Source organism: Anolis carolinensis, unplaced genomic scaffold, assembly GCF_035594765.1.
Source record: "Anolis carolinensis isolate JA03-04 unplaced genomic scaffold, rAnoCar3.1.pri scaffold_10, whole genome shotgun sequence".
In the NCBI taxonomy this organism is placed as follows: Eukaryota; Metazoa; Chordata; class Lepidosauria; order Squamata; family Dactyloidae; genus Anolis; species Anolis carolinensis.
Window position 1 is genome coordinate 12,914,608 of NW_026943821.1, and position 20,279 is coordinate 12,934,886.

The following is a 20,279-nucleotide window of genomic DNA, read 5'->3' on the forward strand; positions in this document are numbered from 1 at the left end:
AGGAGAGAATACTTCTGGAACATGGTCATACAGCCTGGAAAACATACAACAACCCTGTGATCCCGGCCATGAAAGCCTTCGACAACACAAAGCACACAAACATTGCAAAATGTTTATAAACATACATATTCAAATATAGTTTTATCAAGATACATATTAAAATGTATTTCTATAAAAGATACATATTAAAATGTATTTTTATCCAATACATAGTTTATTTACTATACAGCAGCAGTTCCTTTATTGTACGAAGATAGAACATTAACACAATATACTATAACCCCCGAATCCAAACTTTGTGTGGATATGCAAAACCACAAATAGTAGCAAACACCTGGTCTCATAGAGTTGCATAGAGTTTAGCTGCCTAAAGTTAAAAGATGAGAGCGGTGTGTGTAGAGCAATACATTCCGTGTGTGCAATGCAAAGTATCTGCTATAATGTTGGGTTTTTTTTATTGGTACCTGTTTAGTCATGTTGGGAAATACCTTGCATCCCAGCCCTTGGAGACAGTGGGTTGTAAATCAAATGAATAATGGACCAATACAGACTTCTGCTTTTTGTGTAACAAGAACTTGTGCAATGCAAGCACAAACCCACACTAAAAGGCAAGTCTTTCCACACCCATCTTTAAACCACAGCACCAGTAGGGTTGAGTGATGTTGGGTGTGGATTCTCTGAACATTTTCCCTTCCCCATGCATTCACTCTACACTTGGTGATAGTAACATGAGAAAAGAGATATGTCTTTTTCTTCTACATACATTTGCTTCATTTAATATATATAGGCAAAGGGAGAGGGCCTTCTCCATGGTGGCCCCACGGCTCTGGAACTCTCTCCTCAGGGAGATTAGGCAAGCCTCTGCCCTTCTAACTTTTAGGAAGAGCCTAAGAACTTGGCTCTTCCAACAGGCCTTTGGTGAATGATCCTCGCCCTTATGTTAGCGTCTGTCCTGGTGATCAACAACATCTCTGTTGCACTTTATTCTGTCCCTTCAGTTGGAAATAGTTCTTATGTTTACCTCATCCCAAGCCCCTTACCATGATAACTGTCTCGGGTTATTTGCCTCTTTCTCCAGTTTACATTCCTCACTATATGCACTTTCTCTGACCCAGTTCATTTTTATGAGCTTTCCCGGGTTTTTTATCCAACTATGTTTTATTGTTAATGTGATTTTAATATGTTTCATAGATTTGAATCTCCCAAAAGCCCTGGAAACCTACTATGTATGTGACTTTGGGCAAGTCACTCTCTTAGGGAGAAGCAATGGAAAAGGGTTTATGAATAAATTTAGGCAATACAACTCAATGCTATGGAATCGTGGTAGTTTTACAAGATCTTTAGTCTTTTCACCAAACTACAAAATCCCAAAATTCCATAGCATTGAGCCATGGCAGTTAAAGTATTGTCAGAGTGCATTAATTCTACAGTGTAGACGCACTCCAAGTTATGGTTCTGGATCTTGCTTTGGACTTTGGTCTTGCTCTCCATGGTTGAGGTGTAAGGAGGTGAGAGTCAAAGCCAGTCGCTGGAGTCCCAACAGTTTCCAGAACCAAACCACCTTCCTAAAAACCTCAGAAATAAAAACATTAAATTCATTTGCCAGTTACTTATAAATGGCCCCTTAAAGCCTGTTTTGAATATCAATTATTATTTCTGTAGGATGTCTGTGCAAGATCTCCCGTTCTTGTATTTTATAACCTGTAAACTGTTCTCTATCATAGGTAACAGATTAAAAGCACTTTTGATAGAAACTACTTCTCTGCAGATTACCTTGTCATTTCTATTTATTACTACTCTACTCATAATATTTTTAAAAACAGCATTAGACCTATTTCTTACACATCCAGCTTTGGTGAATGCCTGAAACCTGGCCTAAGAAAAAAGCAGAACCTAAAAAAAGTGCTTTAACACACTGAACCACCGGTGGTGCAGTGTGTTAAAAAGCTGAGCTGCTGAACTTGCAGACCAAAAGGTCGCAGGTTCGAATCCGGGGAGCGGAGTGAGCACCCACTGTTAGCCCCAGCTTCTGCCAACCTAGCAGTTCAAAAACATGCAAATGTGAATAGATCAATAGGTACCACTCCAGCGGGAAGGTAACGGCGCTCCATGCAGTCATGCTGGCCACATGACCTTGGTGGTGTCTACGGATAATGCTGACTCTTCGGCTTAGAATTGGAGATGAGCACCAACCTATAGAGTCGGACAAGGCTGGACTTAATGTCAGTGGAAAACCTTTCATTAAACCTATTTCATTAAATCTTGATCCTGAAACAAATCCAAGCAATCCTATTTTCAGATCAGCCACATTGATTTGGGAATCAGTTTAGGCATTGCATGGTGGCCTGAATTTGCCTCTGAGCATGGCTGAGTCTCCTTCTCTGGAGGTTTTTAGGCAGAGGCTAGATGGTTATCTGTCGAGGCGGCTTTGATTCTATGTTCCTGCATAATGCTAGGGGGTTGGACTGGATGTTTCGGGATTGGGCTGGATGGCCCTTGTGGTCTCTTCCAACTCTATGATCCTATGATTTTGTGCACACATAAATTTTTGCATCTAGTATCAAGCCAGTTGGAGTGGGTGGAGTAAATTCTTTCCATTTATTACATTATTTCTTGCCTCCCACCCCTAAATCAACAGACAATAATTGAATTTCTTTTTTAATATAATTTGATTTTTATTTTACCCTCATTGAGTAAACTGTACGTGATAAGCATAATACTGAAAGCTTCAGAGAAGACTGCGTACATGCAGATGATAAAGAGTCGCTTTTCCTAGCTGACTCAGGTGCAAGATGTTTTAGAAGAGGGACTTCATCAGGAGGAGACCAGAGAGGGCCAGCAGGAGGGAAGCAGAAGTGGTGGAGGCCTTGCTGCACACCACACTTTTAACAACAGATCCAGCTTGAAGGCCCATAACTTGTGCAGAAACAACCTTCCCTACTTCTCCCCGTAATCTTTGGCACTCAGATTTCTGGCCACATCCCTTCAGAGTAGTTTTAACGTCTAACCCTCCTAGATGTAACAAGAGAAAGAGAGAGAAATGATCAATATAATCCAGGTTACTGTGAACCAAATCAATTCATCCATTCAATGAGACATCCCAACCATTTTTCTTAGTGACCTAGTTTTAAGGACTGTTTCTAGGGTTATTTGGAGTGCTGATGCAGAAAATTGCATTGGATAGACCTCATCGGCGATAGTTTCTTAGATACAGGTGAATTTATAAAAATACACATTATAATTAAATTTTATTTATTTTGGTATGAAATAAGTAGATTCCACAAAGTACAATTTTTTTTAAAAAAAATAATTTGTTTCCTTTATGCTTAAAAGATAAAATTAAATTGTATTTATTTTGGTATGAAATAAGTAGATTTCACAAAGTACATTTTTTTAAAAAAATAATTTGTTTCCTTTACCTCTGCCTGCCATAGATGTGGGCAAAACATCAGGAGATAATACTTCTAGAACATGGCCATACAGCCCGGAGAACACACAACAACCCTGTTTCCTTTATGCTTAAAAGATATCAATTTAAACACTGCATTAAAATATCTTGATTTTTTAATGGACAAATGGAGTTCTGTATTTCAAAAATTAGAGCTGGCAGGGGACAACTGGTGACATTTTTGGAATTAGTAGGTTAAATATACCCAGAAACATTTGTGGCACCAAAATGTGTGTTGGCCAGTACAGAGAAATAGACTGAGCCTGTTGAGGTCCCAAGTCTCTATGGGTGAAGTCATGTGTTCATTGTGCTACACAAACCTTGTGCTGATTGTGCAACTCATAGCACCCTGGAATGCACCATGAAGTGCTCTGCTCAGCCTTATAAGCATCAGCATTACATGTGCCATTCTGCTTCCCTGACCATGAACTGAATAAAGATGCTCCATACTGGACAAGGAGCCCCCAGTGGCGCAGCGGATTAAACCGCTGAGCTACTGAACTTGCAGACCAAAAGGTCAACGGTTCAAATCCGGAGAGCAGGGTGAGCTCCCGCTGTTAGCCCCAGCTTCTGCCAACCTAGCAGTTTGAAAACATGCAAATGTGAGTAGATTAATAGGTACCGCTCCAGCAGGAAGGTAACAGCACTTCATGCAGTCATTCCAGCCACATGATCTTGGAGGTGTCTACAGACAACGCCACCTCATCAGCTTAGAAATGGAGATGAGCACCAACCCCCAGAGTCAGACATGACTTGACTTAATATCAGGGGAAAATCTTTACCTTTACCTTATACTGGACAAAATTAGCCAGCTGCTTCCATAGGAGAAGCTTACACATCTTTAAGAAACCAATAGAATTTTGGACACTATGATCTGGAAAATCCCCTCAACTCACCTGTTTTCATTTCAGTCACTATATGATGGCAGGCATCTGAATTGGAAGGGCATGTTTCTTTCTTGCCAGAACAATTATCACCTGATGCAACACATGTTTCACACTGCAACCCAGCACCTAAAGAAAGAGGGGAAAATAACATATCATCGTCAATGTGAGATAAAGCCAGTCACTACCTTGGTTGCATTGATTTGAAAACGACAGTAGACCAACATATTCCACTATTCTATTTCAGAGTCCTTCACATAAACAGTTTCCATATACAATGGAACCCTAATTTTCTTACCTGAAATGATCTATGTCTTGGCTTTCTGGATGAAGCATACCATAGAATCATGATGGGGGATCTAGAAAATGCCTAGAACAGTATTGTGTTGTCGAAGGCTTTCATGGCCAGAATCACAGGGTTGTTGTATGTTTTCCAGGCTGTATGGCCATGTTCCAGAAGTATTCTCTCCTGACGTTTCGCCAACATCTATGGCAGGCATCCTCAGAGCTTGTAAGGTAACCTCACAACCTCTGAGGATGCCTGCCATAGATGTGGGCAAAACATAGGGAGAGAATATTTCTGAAACATGGCTATATAGCCTGGAAAACACACAACAACCCTAGAAAAGTATTCTTTCCAAGAAAGCCAATGGTCAACTGGTAGAACTTCCAGCAATAGAATCTGACCTCATAATCTCCATTCATAGGTTTTATGAGTTTCCAGGTGTCCTATTCTGACGGAGCAATTATACCTGGAACTGAAATCCAGCATTGGGACTGTGCATGGGGTTTCCAGACTGAAAACTGAATACAGTTCCTGCACCTTGAATGTTGTAGAAAAGAAATAATTTCAACAGGTGTCATACTATTGAATTTCCCTCTTCTGCACCACTGTAAAGATATAGGCATCCTCTTCATTTTCACCCCTGATCCTGCATTTCTTGGTTTGGTGTGAGCAGATGTCAGATGTATTCCCAATGGATTGTTGTAATTCACAATGAAGAAAGATAAGCTGTGAGTCATTAGCTGTCTGGAGATCAACAAATCAAATAATCAGGGCACACCCAAGGAAATCATGGCAGAGGCATGCAGAGAAGAGTAGTTAAGGTCTAGTTCCATGTTTCCAAAGAGTTTGAGGTGTACTTCACCCAAAGAGAGGGATGGAGTTTGGTCCTGGTGTCTGTATTTCATACTTGCCTTATTCTATCTGAGCCTTACATGTTCCAAGCACCTCTGCTGTATTGATATATCAGAGAGAGGCAACACAGACCAACAACCAAGCATTTTATATGTAGAGAAATAGCCGTGAAGTACTCCATGCTGGAACGTTTTTCCCACATCTATGGCAGGCATCCTCAGAGGTTTTGAGTTATACCTCACAACCTCTGAGGATGCCTCCCATAGATGTGGGTGAAACGTCAGGAGACAATACTTCTGGAACATGGCCATACAGCCCAGAAAACACACAACAAGCCTGTGATTCTGGCCATGAAAGCTTTTGACAACACATTGTGCCTCAGCTGCTTCTCTCTATGTCATTTCTAGAAATGAAGCCAGGCACCAGCTGTACCCATAACTAGGGGTTGCCAGAGTGAAAACTAGGGAGGGTTTCCTATACCTCTAAGTATAGTGCAAGAGGGAACTTCAACAAATGTTGGTTGTTTCTCAGACTGGTAACAAGCAATACTTCTTCTGCACAGCCATCAAGGTATAAGAAGCCTCTCCAGTCTTCTCTTCAGTAATCCTTCTAACAAACTCATCCCATAGCACTCGATCTACAGTAAAATGTTCACAAACAAGGGTCTTCCTATTGTGAGCTTAGCTGCTGTCCATCCTTCCTATATAAGGCCTGCCTCAAGTTTGACCAGAAAAGGGAATTTTACATAATCCCAAATCTTTTCATGAGACTTGAAGTTCATATAGGCCTGCCTCATATGTATCAACCGGACTTGAGATGGCTAGAGAACAGAGAACATTGTCCATTGTGGGCATCTGAAAAACCGAACAACACTAATATCAATAAAGCAAGATCTAAACATATCTTTATTAAAATATGTCTAGATCACAGGTCAGAAACTGTTCCCTCCTAATATTTATAGCTTACAACTTCCACCATCCCTAGTATATATAATCAATGTGGACAGATCATTAATGCTGCAGGCTCACATGGAGGGCCACAATTGTCCCAAATTATCTTTGAACCCTCTTCATGTTGTGCCTGCCTTCCGGAAAATATCTTTCTCGGGTTTTTTATAAACTCTAATGATTTGTTGTGTGTTTTCTGGGCTGTATGGCCATGTTCCAGAAGTATGACAACCTCTGAGGATGCCTGCCATAGATGTGGGTGAAACGTCAGGAGAGAATACTTCTGGAACATGGCCATACAGGCCGTAAAACACACAACAACCCTGTGATTCCAGCCATGAAGGCCTTCAACAACAAACTCTAACACAGGTGTCCCCAAACTTATTTGGCCTACTGCCCCCTTTCCAGAAAAAATATTACTCAGCACCCCTGTGACGGCACGAGTCACGCCATCTATATGTTGAACTGTAAGTTGCAAGATTTGAATTGTATCATTCCTGATTGTGCTTTTACCCTGTAAATGTAGTTGGATTGATTGGTCATTTATAGCTGTCAATCAATGTTGTTTGCACCAGTTATATTGCTCCCTCAGCTCAATTGATTGACTCCACCCTTTCCTGGAGTAGGACAGTGTTTCCTTTTTTCATTCCACCATCAAGCTTTCTATCAGATGGACGTGAGAGAGGGACTTGGCTCTAAAAGCCCTTGATTAAGTTACCTCTCAGCACCAATTCTGAGGTTCTTACCCTTGAGACTTATGCTTCATGTTCAGGGCCAACCTGGATGACGTTGAGGAGTCTCAAGTGCCTTCAAATCAGTTCTTTGGCACCAGAGGAAGACTGTGTCTTCAAACATAGGCCATTTGGACTGAGGCTGAGGATTGCTCCGGCATTTACAGCCATTGAGAAAGAGGGACCTGGAAAAGCTTCTCAGCTGCAGAGCTCCTTGGACTTAAGACAACCAAAGACTGTAATGTATATTTTCCTTTACCCCTTTGAAACTTCCAGCTTATTGGGATAACCTTTTGTGAACAATAAAACCAGTTTTGAGTTATCTACAGTGTTTTGGTCCTTGGGAGTTGTGATGCCCCAGGGGCCTCGGAGTTCTGACCCCAGCGCCATCATAGATCATGATGATGAAAACATGGGTTTTTTGCCGTCTCAGCAAGAGATGGAGCCATTCCAGATGCCTGTTGTGGACAATTCTTGCCAAGAACTCATTAAAACAGACCTTGAACAAGTTCTTCCCAGCGCTTTCCCCCCCCTTTGCGAGAAGGGAGTTCTACGAGGCGAGCCGTTTCCAGAGAGAGCAAACGAGGAGAAGTGTGAGATTAGCAGCCAGAAAGGGCGCTAATTAGCTAGTTTCCCCTGGGAGCTTTCAGGGAGGAACGCATCTGGAAGAAGATGTGTTTCGCTTCTTTTTCCCTTGGGAAAGGAAGCTCTGGACACCTGCTCTGCAGGAAGATTAAAGTTCTTTAAAAGTTCCCCGCACTGGTGAATCCGTTGCGGAGTCAACAGATCAGCTTAAGGATTAACTTCGGTTCCAGCCAAGTGTGGACTGTATTTGAGTCTGCAAACTCCAGTTTCTTCGTGCCTTGCCTTGCCGTGTTTCGTGACCTATCTCATCATGTTTCCCAGCCTTGCATCTTGTGCCAAGTATCTAGTCTTGTCTCCAACTCCCTGCCTTGGACTTACTTTAAACTTCAGTAAAACTTTTGGACGCTTTCCCCACTCTAACTGCTTGGAAGTGGAGTATGTTTCGGTTTTGGGATTACAACTTTGAACTCTAATATTATATACTGGACAATATATTTCTGGACTATATTTGACCTTCCCTGAAAGGTCTATTGCTGGACTATATTCTCTACTTGTTTTTATTCTACTATAATATTTCCTTAATAAAGATATTAGATTGTTATTGGCCTCCGTGTGTTGGTTCTTAGTGCTCCACTGCCAGGGCGTGACAGGAGTTCCAGTTCCCTAAAGGAGGGCAAGAAGCAATCCCCTGGGGAAAGATGTCACATCCATGCCTCTTTCGCTAAGAGTTATAGCCCCAGGTGCGACTGCACAACCACCTGGAAAGGGGGGCGTGGCTTAGAGGGGTGAGCATGGCTCCTGCTCAAGAGGGCGGAACTGAACCTCTCCCCTAGTCCAAGATGCAGGGCTGGAAGGGGGAGGTGGACGGGCCCCCAAATGGGCAGCCAGGACTGGAATGGGTGGAGTTACAAGCTCTGAGGCAGGGCTGAGCTTCTATCCCTGTCCTGTGGCATCTGCCAGGACACAGGGGGTGGGGCTAGAGGAGAGGTGGGGCTAGAGGAGGGGTGGGGCCTCTTCCCAAGTGCCTGATGGGGATGAACCTCTATACCACACCCACGTATTCTAACAAGTGCCTCAGGGGAGGTATACAGAGGCTCAGCCCTGTCTCCTTCTCTTGGGAAGAGGCCCCGACCCACCCCTAGCCCTGCCCTTTAGTTCTAAAAGGCCTCTCAGGAGAGGTATAGAGGCTCAGCCCTGTCTCAGGCTCTTGGAAGGAGGCCCCGCCCCCTTCCCTAGCTCCGCCCTCTGTGCCCCAACATGTGCCTCAGGAGAGGTATAGATTCTCAGCCCTGTCTTGGGCTCTTAGGAAGAAGCCATGCCCACTTCTCTAGCTCCACCTCCTGTGTCCTAACAGGCGCCTCAGGTGCTCAGCCCTGTCTCCAGCACTTGGGAAGAGGCCCCGCCCCTCCTCTGGCCCCACCCCCATGTCCTAATAGGTGCCATCACAGCCCCCCTGGATCACTGCAGCACCCACCAGGGGGCAGTAGCGCCCACTTTGGGAATCGCTGCTCTAACGGGTTCTCACAGTAATCAACCAATGCCAAATTTCAGAGTACATTTGTCCTGCACTCTTATAGTAGTTTGATACCCATGTAATCGACCTGGTTCCATCCCATGCAGTCTTGAGTTCTGTGATTTGGAAAAGCTTATTCCAGAAAGCAGAAATGCACCCCTGAACTACAGATGCATAAATTATAAATATATCATTAAACTACAGATCCTAGAGTTCTGCTGGATGGAGGCAGGGCAGTTGACGTGGTATCAAAATGATGTAATTCTGCTGGGCATGCAGCATTGCTTGACCTTAATAGAACAAAACATGTCCCTGCTTCAGTGGGAGGCACCATACAATACCTGTAGCCAGGAAGACAGAGAAGAGGAAGAGTCCCAGAAATGCCTTCATGGTAATTGAGTGGTGGTAGTGATGGGAAAGGATCACTTTTCAGCCAAGGAAATCCTGTGGACCAATGTGCCTGCAACAAACAAATATACAAATATACATAACAACAGATACAGGATGCAGCATAAAACAGGAGATGTCAGTTCAAATACTTCAACAGTTCAAAGTTCCTCTGAACATGTTCAAATTTTCTGGGATAATTGATTGATTTGCTATATTTCTACCCCGCTCTTCTCACCCTGAAGGACATTCAGAGCAGTTTACAGTTTGGCCACTTCAGTGCCACATTGCAAATACACATTGCATAACTATAATGCAATACAAATCAAAGCATATTTAACATAAAAATACAATACAAAAAAACACAAAGCATAATAAAGTTTAAAAATAAGATATAAATAAATATTAAGGATTAAAAACATTTGAAACCAATTACAATTATTTTGGAGACTCATCAATTAAAAAGTATATTTTGCTAAGCTGAGTCATCAGTGATAAACAGGAGCCAGCAAGAGAATTAAGAGAAGTCTCTACAAAAATAAAATAAAATCTAAAAATAAAACAAAAATAATCACATACCACCCTTCCTATACCAAGAAAGTACGGATAAGCCTGATCATGTCTTATAATCCAAATGATGTCAAACAGCATGTGGTAAGAATTCTAAGCAATAAGCATGTTAATGAATTAAAACATTCATTTCAATTATTCTAGTTATTACCAGCCTGAAGTAAGCCCCATAACCTTTGGATACTCCTGCCCCTTGTCCCTTCTTAAATATTTAATGTGAGATAATTTTTCAGTGGTTGCTAGTGAAAAAACAAGGGAAGGTGTAGGGAATATTCAGCCTTTTCACAACTGTCCTGAGTACAAAAAAAAGAAATAAACAAGACCTATCTGAATAAAACAATCAAAAGTAAAGAAAGATGTCAATGAAATATGTAATATAATATGCAATATATATTAATACATAATATGTATTCCAAATGTTTTAATTGCTTTAAGTCCATGTTCTAAAGCAATGTTTTGATTGGATCGATTGCCCCATGCTTTTTAATCTTTGTACTCTTCATTATTTTAGTTGTTTGGTTTTGAATTCTACTGTAAGCTGCTTTGATCTGGGAGAAAAGCAGGATATCAGTATTCATTAAAACCGATGGTTGGAGGACCTTGGGAGACCTTCAGACAAAAAGAGGCCGAGCCCATTTCAGCTATCACTTTTGATTGGTGACTTATGCAGTTGTTGTGTTTACAGATGTTTCCTCCAGACAGAAAAGTTGAGATGGGAATATAGATTTTTTTTTCATGTCAGGAGCTTCTTGAGTCGCTTCTGGAGTGAGAGAATTGGCCGTCTGCAAGGACGTTGCCCAGGGGACGCCCGGATGTTTTTTGATGTTTTTACCATCCTTGTGGGAGGCTTCTCTCATGTCCCCGCATGGAGCTGGAGCTGATAGAGGGAGCTCATCCGCACTCTCCCCGGGTGGGATTCGAACCTGGCAGCTTTCAGGTCAGCCACCCAACCTTCAAGTCTAGATAAAGTACTTTAAAACTGTGATAACAGTATGTGAAACTGCATTGACAGAAGGAATCACAGAAGTCTGGACTAATTTAAAATTGCTAGTTCACTCCAGAATGAAAAAGTGCTGGTTCTTTTGGAAAGAAATGGGATCTGTGAGAAGAAATTACAAGCAATGCCACAGTTTTCCAGTCTCAGTTCCCCCTTTGAAGTCGAACCCTTGAAACAGTACAAGCGCCTACTTCATTGCCATATACTCCAGATTATCAAATCAGATAATTTACATTATCATCTTTGAACTGGATTATGTGAGTCTGCACTGCCATATAATCCAGTTCAGATAATCAGGATTTTCGGTGGCAGTGTAGAAGGGGCTACAGTTCTCCTATTACAATTCCTCTTTCAAGCATTAAATAATTCTCTGCTGTGTTACTTCCATAAATGGAGAAATGAGCTCCTGGAATGTGACCAGCTGTTGAAGGGCGGTTTCTGAAAACCAAAGCAAAGTTGCCACAGATTCATGCACAATGATCTAGGAGTGCTATAAAAATGTCTTGGCACATTGTTTTTGCACAAAAGAACTGAGACAGGCAGTGTGTTTGAGAGAGAGAGAGCCGTGGCTGTGTCTAGCTCAGATATAACCTCATCAAGGAATTATCTACGAATGACACTAATGAGCATCTGCTTAATGCCAGACTCCTCTCAGGAAGAGCTAATAAGTGGAAGCCTGGGGGCTTGGTTTTGTGAAATTCTCCCTTAACCCATATTTAATTCAACAGGGCTGGGGTGATATATCCAAAACATGGACATGTTTTACTTTAGATTGCAAGCCAGGTACCACAGCAACAGCAACAATACATTCTAGCAGAATAGTCTTTGATGAAAACAACGACAACTGAACTACCAGAATAGTCTGAAATAAAAAAAACTAACTCTCAAGTGATGTGGCCATCAAAATCATGTCCAAAGAAGTTTTGAGGACCAGGTCTGGATTATTATGATTAATCCCAACTTTTTTTAATGAGAACATACTACAAATCACTTCTGGTGTGTGAGAATTGGCCTCTACAGAGACATTGCCCAGGGAACATCCGAATGTGTTACCATCCTGCTGGGAGGCTTCTCTCATGTCCCGCAAGCTAGAGCTGACAGACGGGGGCTCACCAGTCTCACAGATTCAAACCAGTAACCTTCAGATCAGCAACACAACTTTCAGGTCAGCAGTCCAGCTGGCACAAAGGTTTAACCCATTGCACCATGGGATTTACACAAATATTGACTTATTCTATAACTCCATCAATGGATCTACTCTAGTTTTGAGGACTATTTTCAGTAGGCATCAGGACTGGGGAGCCAGGTCTACCCTGCCATTATACTCTGTGGGTGGGTCAAAACTCTGCTTCTAAATGCTCAACAGAAATGATAAGTTACTGTGACAGCAGACATTTTGGGACTGAAATTAAATTTAGGAGAATGGAAGTATTATGGCAGGAGCAATGAATGGTCTTACTTTGGCCCCACCTCAGCTACACTTCTGGTTACATTCATCACAAGAAATGCTTTGTCTACTCCTTTCTGTCTCCAATCCACATTCCAGGGTGTCATCTTTGCCCTCTCCAAAAACTAGCATGTATATCTTAATTTGTTTAAAAATTAATACTTTGTCCGACATAATCTTGATTTCCATGGCCAGAAGTGACCAGAAGCCCAGCTTGCCTGTCTGAATTTATCTCCATCTATGAACCATCGAGGAGGTTAAGATCATCCGAGGAGGCTCTGCTCTCGATCCACCCCCCTCACAGGCATGACTGGTGGGGGCGAGAGACAGGGCCTTCTCGGTGGTGGCCCCTCGGCTATGGGACTCCCTCCCCAGGGAAATTAGATCAGCCCTCTCCCTCCTGACCTTCTGGAATAAAGTGAAGACAAGTTTGTGGGACCAAGCCTTTGGACAATGACTCCCAGTGCAATAATGATCTCTCAGGGCAATAATGAATAATGCAAGTGACAACTGGAATGGCTCCTGGAATATGCTTTTGGACTGTGTGATTTTAAGTAATTGTTTTATGTTTGATTGGTTTCGATTATGTGATTGTAAAGTATATGTTCTTTTCATGGCATCAAATTGTGTGTTTGATGTGAGCTGCCCTGAGTCCCCTTTGAGGTGAATAAATAAATAAATAAGAGCCCAGCGACATTAAATGCTGACATGCAACAGATGAGTGCTGAAATGGCTTTGCTTGTTTTGCAGTCACTGATTTATTTTGGCTCTTTGAACTCAAGGTTTACAGGCATCCAAAAGGCACCACTTTTAAACAAATGTTGTTCTGAACAAAATATCAAGAGATTCTTCATATCTAGAATTTCTATGTGTAGAGCGAATGTACGCAACACTTTTAATCTGATCTCTGAGGTAAAGGGTGGGCTGGAGTCAGAGACTAGAGAGATAAAAAGTCTTTCCATTTTTTCTTAGAATTTACAATCCTGTTGTCAGTGGCAAATGCCCCCCCCCCCCGACCCCCATCCATCTTCCTTTGCTAGTCTGTTTTTGTACTTCACTTTTTTTTTTCTTTGCTATCAGCCAACACTTTAATCTCTTAAATGTGCATTTGGAAACCTTACTTCTCTCCCCACCCTTGGACATTACTCTTGAGCACAACCAACCTAGGAAAACTACAGCATTGTGTAAATCTCTTTATATCCAAATAAATATGGTCTGCAAAGTGGAGCAGGCAGACAGCTGTCTCCAAAGACCAAAATCCAACTGCGTGGCTCAAATGGAGTCAGATATGTTACAGTGATTGCTGAATGGTAAGTCAATATGTATGCAAAACCTATTATCTTAGTTGGTCTATGCTAGTAATAATAAATAATAAATAATAAAACTTTATTTCTACTCCGCCACTATCTCCCAAAAGGGATCCAGGGCGGCTTGCAAAGCACTCGCAATGTAACAATACATACGGTGCAATAAATACAGATACATCATTATCAAAGGAAAACATCATTCACATCATCAATACATAACAATACCACAGTAAAATCAATGGACCCTAAAATCTTATCAATAACATGTTATGGTAATTATAGGTATAAAATAAATAACAACCATAGGAACAACAATAGGAACTAGCAACTAAAAGCTCTAGCCTTCTAGGATTTTTTCAACAGGGGTTGAAAAGTGAAGATAAAACAAAATTGTGATTTATTTTTAGATAACCCATCTCTCCAGCCCTTCCACTCAAAAAGGTTCAAGATCTGCAGATTCCTGGTCATCAAGTTATACCAGAACACTATTTCTAATTTTAAAATGCTAGGGAAAATATATTAATCATTTCAATGCTGATTCTATTTTAATATGATAGGGGGGAAAAGATGTTAATCAGTTTACATGCTCAGAACTACAGTACAGTATTCTTGTTCTAGATAATGTGATAATTCAGAGAGCAATAGCTGTTCAAGTAACATTTGCCACAGATGTTTGTGGACAACAGAAAGCTTAGGCGTTATTAACCCAAACAGACCCCTAGCCTTGGCCATAATTAGTCCACAAAGATTCCAGCCTCGAATGGCCAAATATACTCACCAATAGTTATAAATCTATGGCGGCAGCTAAGAGAAACCAATTCCAGATGTGCTGCTAGAAAGGTTTGGCTGCAACAAAGTTTCTGCCTCTGAGCAATTTAGCTGGGAGGTTTTATCGGCAGGAAAGAGAAAACACCTCTTATAGAAAGAGGAGGAGCATCCGAATATTGCCATATCTTTCTCCAAATCACAGCAACTGGGGATACGTCATGGTGATGGCTTCTGACTTTTCTAAACAAGAACAAACTAGGAGAGCCATGAATCTCTTTGTTTTAATGTAATGTGTATGGAGAGTAAATTACACATAATAATAATAATAATAATAATAATAATAATAATAATAATAATAATAATAATAATTTCATTTCTAACCCATTTCTCATGGCTTGAGGTGGGTTACAAAACAATTAAAATAACACAGCAAAAACACTACACATACATACACTAAAATATACCTCCATAAAAGTTACATACCAAAACATATATCTATGAAATACATATTAAAATGGCTGATGAAAAGGTCTGGGTGGTGGTTGCCAGTCGGGTTCTGGCTGGTTGGAGAAGACCGAAGTGTGTGGGGTGGATTGTGTGGGAGAAGACAATCCTTTAGATAACCTGGATCCAAACTTGGTTTGGATGCAGCTGATAAAATACTTGTCATGGATGGAAAACATGCAAAAGCACTCCTCTTTGGATGATTTACAGAATACAGAACAAAGGCTTATCTGCTTTTGTTCTGTGTTTCATGAGAAATTTATTTATTTTATTTATTTACAGTATTTATATTCCGTCCTTCTCACCCCAAAGGGGACTCAGGGTGGATTTCAATGCACATATACTTGTCAAATATTCAGTGCTATTAGACATATGACATATAGACAGACACAGAGGCAATTTAACATTTTCCAGCTTCCGGTTTCATGAGAGTATGCTCGATTCCGACCACAGGGGAGCTGCCGCTTCACCGTCCACTTGTGACACCAAGTCCTTGATGGAGAACTTCCTCATTCTTTTCCACACACTACTGGCAGTTTTCTGGTGTTGTAAATTAGTTATATTAGCCTCCGCACACAAAACGGTATCTAAATTTTCTACTAAACAGATGCAACTGTCTTTTGAGCTGCTTAGGTCAACAGCGAGCTAGGCTATTAATGATTGGGAGCTCTATCTGACCTGGGCTGGATTCGAACTCATGACCTCTCAGTCAGTAGTGATTTATTGCAGCTGGCTACTAACCAGCTGCACCACAGCCCATAGCATTCTCACTTTGCTGCTAGCTATGACGGCTGATATTCACAGAAGTAGAAACTGGAGTCCGTTTGGGAATAGCAAGTTCACAGCACTTTATACCAGTTCAATTTACTTGAACTCCTTGATGGATTCCAACTGGCTGTCCTCTCTTGCTCGAGAATGGCTTGGCCTGGGGTCCATTAACAACAGAAAAAGAATAGGAATAAATATAAATAGCTGTGCCCTGTTCCTCCCTCTTCCAAATCTGTTTTGTAGGTTGAGATAAGATTGTTTTATCAACTGCAGAGGCATTTCCTGCATCATTCCAAACCAAAAATGCATCCACTGAAATGGAAAGTAAACAGAGCTTTTAAACTGCTTGAAACTGGATAATAAACTAAATAAGACTTCAATATTGTTCATGAAGGAAAAGATGGTTTAGATTTTAAAGCAAAGATAGTTGTTCCCATGTCAGCAATAAGATGAATCTACTCTTCGTTTTAGTTTTGATGTTTTCAGAAGACTACATTTTGCACCTTGTAATTTTGAATCTGGTCAGAAAAGCAAGACACAAACACAGACTATGCAACTTGAGAGCAGGGAAGACAAATTTATTGAATATTCACACAACTTTTACATACCCCATAGCAAAACAAAGAAGAGAAACGTCTTTACATGACTATACATGCTTATCTTTTAAAACTTGCATAGCTGAATTGTGACATCCACTGCTTAAGGAACTGATCAAAACCAGTTTGAATTAACCTTGTGGTCCCATAGTACCCTTATATTTGTTTTATAGGCAAAGGTCATGAAAAGGATAGGATACAAAGGAAAAACCTGAAGACACACAAAATGTTGACACTGTGGTCTATTATTTTAAAGCCTACAATAATCTGGCCTTTAAAGGAAATATCCAAGATACTTATTTAGGGAGAAAGTTCAAGAACCTTAGCTAGCTCCCTATAATATTGAGATTAAAACCCAGAATGCCCCACTGGCATGGAAGCCACCAGCTGCTACTATGCTATTGCCATGCTCCGAACACCTATATTCACCATTTAGAGAATTAACATTGTGGATTTAAAATTCACACCACCACTAGTTTGTGAAGAGCTATGATAGTGGGAAATGGATCCCTCTGACTCTTTCAGTGAAATGAAGTCATTGTTCCTCTTCCCTCTGTCTTGTGAACTGCAGCAGGGATGAGAGGCAGTACTCACTAGAGTTGTGCAATTCGGCTGGACCATGATCCGTTTTCAGTATCCAAATTTCAGTGAGTACCCAGATCCATTTTCAGGAGCCTTCTGAAATTGGCTAATGGAAAAAAGTCATTTTTGGCTCAGCAACCGAAAGACCCGGGAAGATCCGGCTTTAAAAAACCCTTCCTGGGATCCTTTCCCTTCTGTCTTTCAAGGAGACCTGGGTTTAAGGCAAGGACTTAAGAAACTACAATTCCTGGAATCCTTTACCTTCTAATAGCTGCCTCCCTCCTCGCACTCCACGTGTAGCCAAAAGAAACCAAAAGCAGTCGTTTTTTGGCAGCCACTGTTCTGTTGCAGCTGAAAAAAACAGCAGTGGTGCCCATGCCATTATGGGCATCCAAACCAGCCAAAGACCATTTTTGAAAATGGTCTTCATGCACAAACCTAGTACCCACTGCTCAATTGCCTGCATTTTTTCTCTTCTTCTTTCCTTCTTTCTTCCTTTTTCCCTTCCCCTTTCTAAGTACAGTAACACCTTGTGGGACTTGACAACTGCTGGGAAGAGGACACTTTAGATGGATCTCAAGAACTCTTGTGACCCATCAGAAACAAGGCAGATGGAATTGTAAACTTCAGATTAGGTATACATATGTCACCAAGAGGAATCCAGTCAATTGCATTTTGGTTCTATGTAATATTTTGGGAAGGGTGAATTAGGTTAGTGTGCATTAATAGGTGAAACAAATACATTTAACTGCCTTCTCACAGAGACAATTAAACCAAAACTGGCAAGCATCTGATGAAATCCACACACACACAAAAATAGGAGACATGCTCAAGATGCTCAAAGTATGGTTGTTTTATTAGCAGAAAAGCCCAAGCCATTTTGGCCTGTTTGTAATGTTAATGCCTTCTCCAGAGAATTCTTTAAAATCAAATTTCAGAAAGCTGGGAAGGAAATGAAAAGATAAAGGTCACATGGCAACCAGTGGAAACTGTTGGGGGGGGGGGGGTGCTATCATATCCTAATTAAAAACAAGGGCAGTCTTGGACTCCAGGGAAAATAACTTTGTTCAATTGAGTTGTTTACATTTTTGCTACAAATCTATGTGCATTGCTCTAGAATCATAGAATCATAGAATAGTAGAGTTGGAAGAGACCTCATGGGCCATCCAGTCCAACCCCCTGCTAAGAAGCAGGAAATCGCATTCAAAGCACCCCCGCATTCAAAGCTCTGTGTCCCCAAAGATTAAAATAAATAATGGTCAAATCAAAAGATTCGAGTGAGTGTTGCCGTTTTCCCTGAAACAAAGACTTCATTATTGCTCCGTCCATCCATCTCTCCTCGGATCTTTGAAAAGTTAGATGGATACAAATGAATCGATATCGTATGGAACATTTAGTAGCTTTCACAAAAGCTATTATAACCTCTGGACAGCTGTGTGCCAGCCTAATAGTCTTTGCATATATATTTAATGGTATCTACACTCAGTACATGGAAAACACTTCTAGAAAGTCTTTCTGTTTGTAAGAGTCTTTGTATTTATCACTGTTTGAATACGTAAGTAGCAGTTATGCCCTGCTGATTTTTCTGTATAGATAATTAGCACAGAATGAATCCCAAACCTCAAAGATCCTTGTTTTAGAATAATTCGCATCAAGAATTCAAAACATCCAACAAACCACATTTTTGATGATTTTCTGAATGTTTTCAAATGTCTTTCAATCTTTATGCCCAGTTTGACTAAAAGCAATCAGTCATAGAATTTGCAGTCCAAGGTGGGCTTGGACTAGAATCTTCTTGATTATCACCATCAATGTCACCAGAGGTCTGTTGTTGTTGTTGCTGCTGCTGCTGCTGCTGCTGTTGTTGTTAAAAAGGAAGGAAACTGCTACCAGTGGGCTATTGGGCTTTGCAGGAGCATTTCACAAGCAGGTTTCCAGTACCTCCTTGCACAGTTCACTTCCTCCTTAAGTCTAGATTGTGCATTGGCGCATTCTCCCTGCCCCCCAACATGACAATGATTACTCATGTCAATGTGCCTAAGGACTTCATCACAAGGAGCTGGAGAAAATGAGGGAATGCAGGGGAAAGGGTGAAGTTTTATGGTGTTCTGTCTTTAAAGAAGACGAAGAATTTACGCCCATCACACAAAGATCGCCTCCTCCAGCTTCTAACTCAACCATCCGCTTAACATGGGCAGGCCAGCACACTTTTTAAAACAGGCATCATTTAAGGCAGCACTGCCTTCAAGACCCTTCCACTGAAGCAGATTTAAAGCATCTATCTTAAGGTGGCACTTTCCATGGGGTAATTTGCACTCAAGACCCTTCCACTGAAAAGGAAGCATCTTTCTTAAGGTGGCACTTTCCCTGGGGTCGTTGGCACGGAAATTTCCTCCCATTGTCCCTCCAGGATTTTAATTATTTATCTTTATTCACCCCAGATTGTAGAAAGTGGTTTTAAATGAACCCTCATCATTCTCAGAACCTTTGCATTGGTGGTTGATCTTTTCCCCAAGCTTCTGCATTGGCGATCTGGGGAAAAGGGCATTTCGGCTCCTCCCACACACAGCGTCATCGTTTTATTTACAAGCAGGCAACAAAAGCAGGCAACAGGGATTAACATCGCATGGGGAAATTTGCCATTTTGCCTCTCTCTGTGTAAGGAATTTAAAAATAAGTCAATTCACTGGAAAAACCAACACATTAGAAATGGCAAAATACCTCACCCGACAGTTGAAGCTTGCATCGTGTGACGGGCACCATGGATTGCCGTTTCTTAAATGTGTAGAAACACTGTTTTTACTGTGTGTGATGAAGTCATCTGTGTCATCCAAGTGTTATTGGGCAGCCAGGAAGAGAAGGAACCTCAATCTCTAGTAAATACCTCTAATGGAATGTTAAGTCATTTGCACGCTACACAGTTGTTGTGCTTTGATTCCACTTCAACTGCCCTACCAACACCCTGTGGAATTCTGGGATGTGTAGTATAGTGTGGCATATTTCAAATTCTCAGCCAGAAAACTCTAGTGCTTCATTAAATTACAACTCCAGGGTTCCATAGGATTTTGACATGATGGTTGAGGTGGAATCATAGTGGTGTGAAAGGG

At 41.3% G+C, this 20,279-nt stretch overlaps 1 protein-coding gene across 1 annotated transcript; it reads right to left on the minus strand.

The window, feature by feature from the left end:
* Window positions 1-2,650: 2,650 nt before the first annotated feature.
* On the minus strand, window positions 2,651-14,887 carry LOC100552078 (phospholipase A2 inhibitor gamma subunit B). The gene is made up of 4 exons (XM_003222817.4): window positions 14,733-14,887; window positions 9,588-9,706; window positions 4,345-4,461; window positions 2,651-3,012 (listed from the first exon to the last, which is right to left on the minus strand). The coding sequence occupies exons 2-4, from the start codon at window positions 9,634-9,636 to the stop codon at window positions 2,798-2,800; spliced, it is 381 nt and encodes a 126-aa protein (XP_003222865.1). The 5' UTR covers window positions 9,637-9,706; window positions 14,733-14,887; the 3' UTR covers window positions 2,651-2,797.
* Window positions 14,888-20,279: the final 5,392 nt, after the last annotated feature.

Excerpts from the sequence above, each read along its gene's own strand:
- LOC100552078 (XM_003222817.4), bottom strand. The coding sequence starts at position 9,636 with ATGAAGGCATTTCTGGGACTCTTCCTCTTCTCTGTCTTCCTGGCTACA. Across the intron at positions 4,462-9,587 it reads CTCTGTCTTCCTGGCTACAG|GTGCTGGGTTGCAGTGTGAA; the intron begins GTATTGTATGGT and ends CTCTTTCTTTAG. Across the intron at positions 3,013-4,344 it reads AGTGACTGAAATGAAAACAG|GAGGGTTAGACGTTAAAACT; the intron begins GTGAGTTGAGGG and ends TGTTACATCTAG.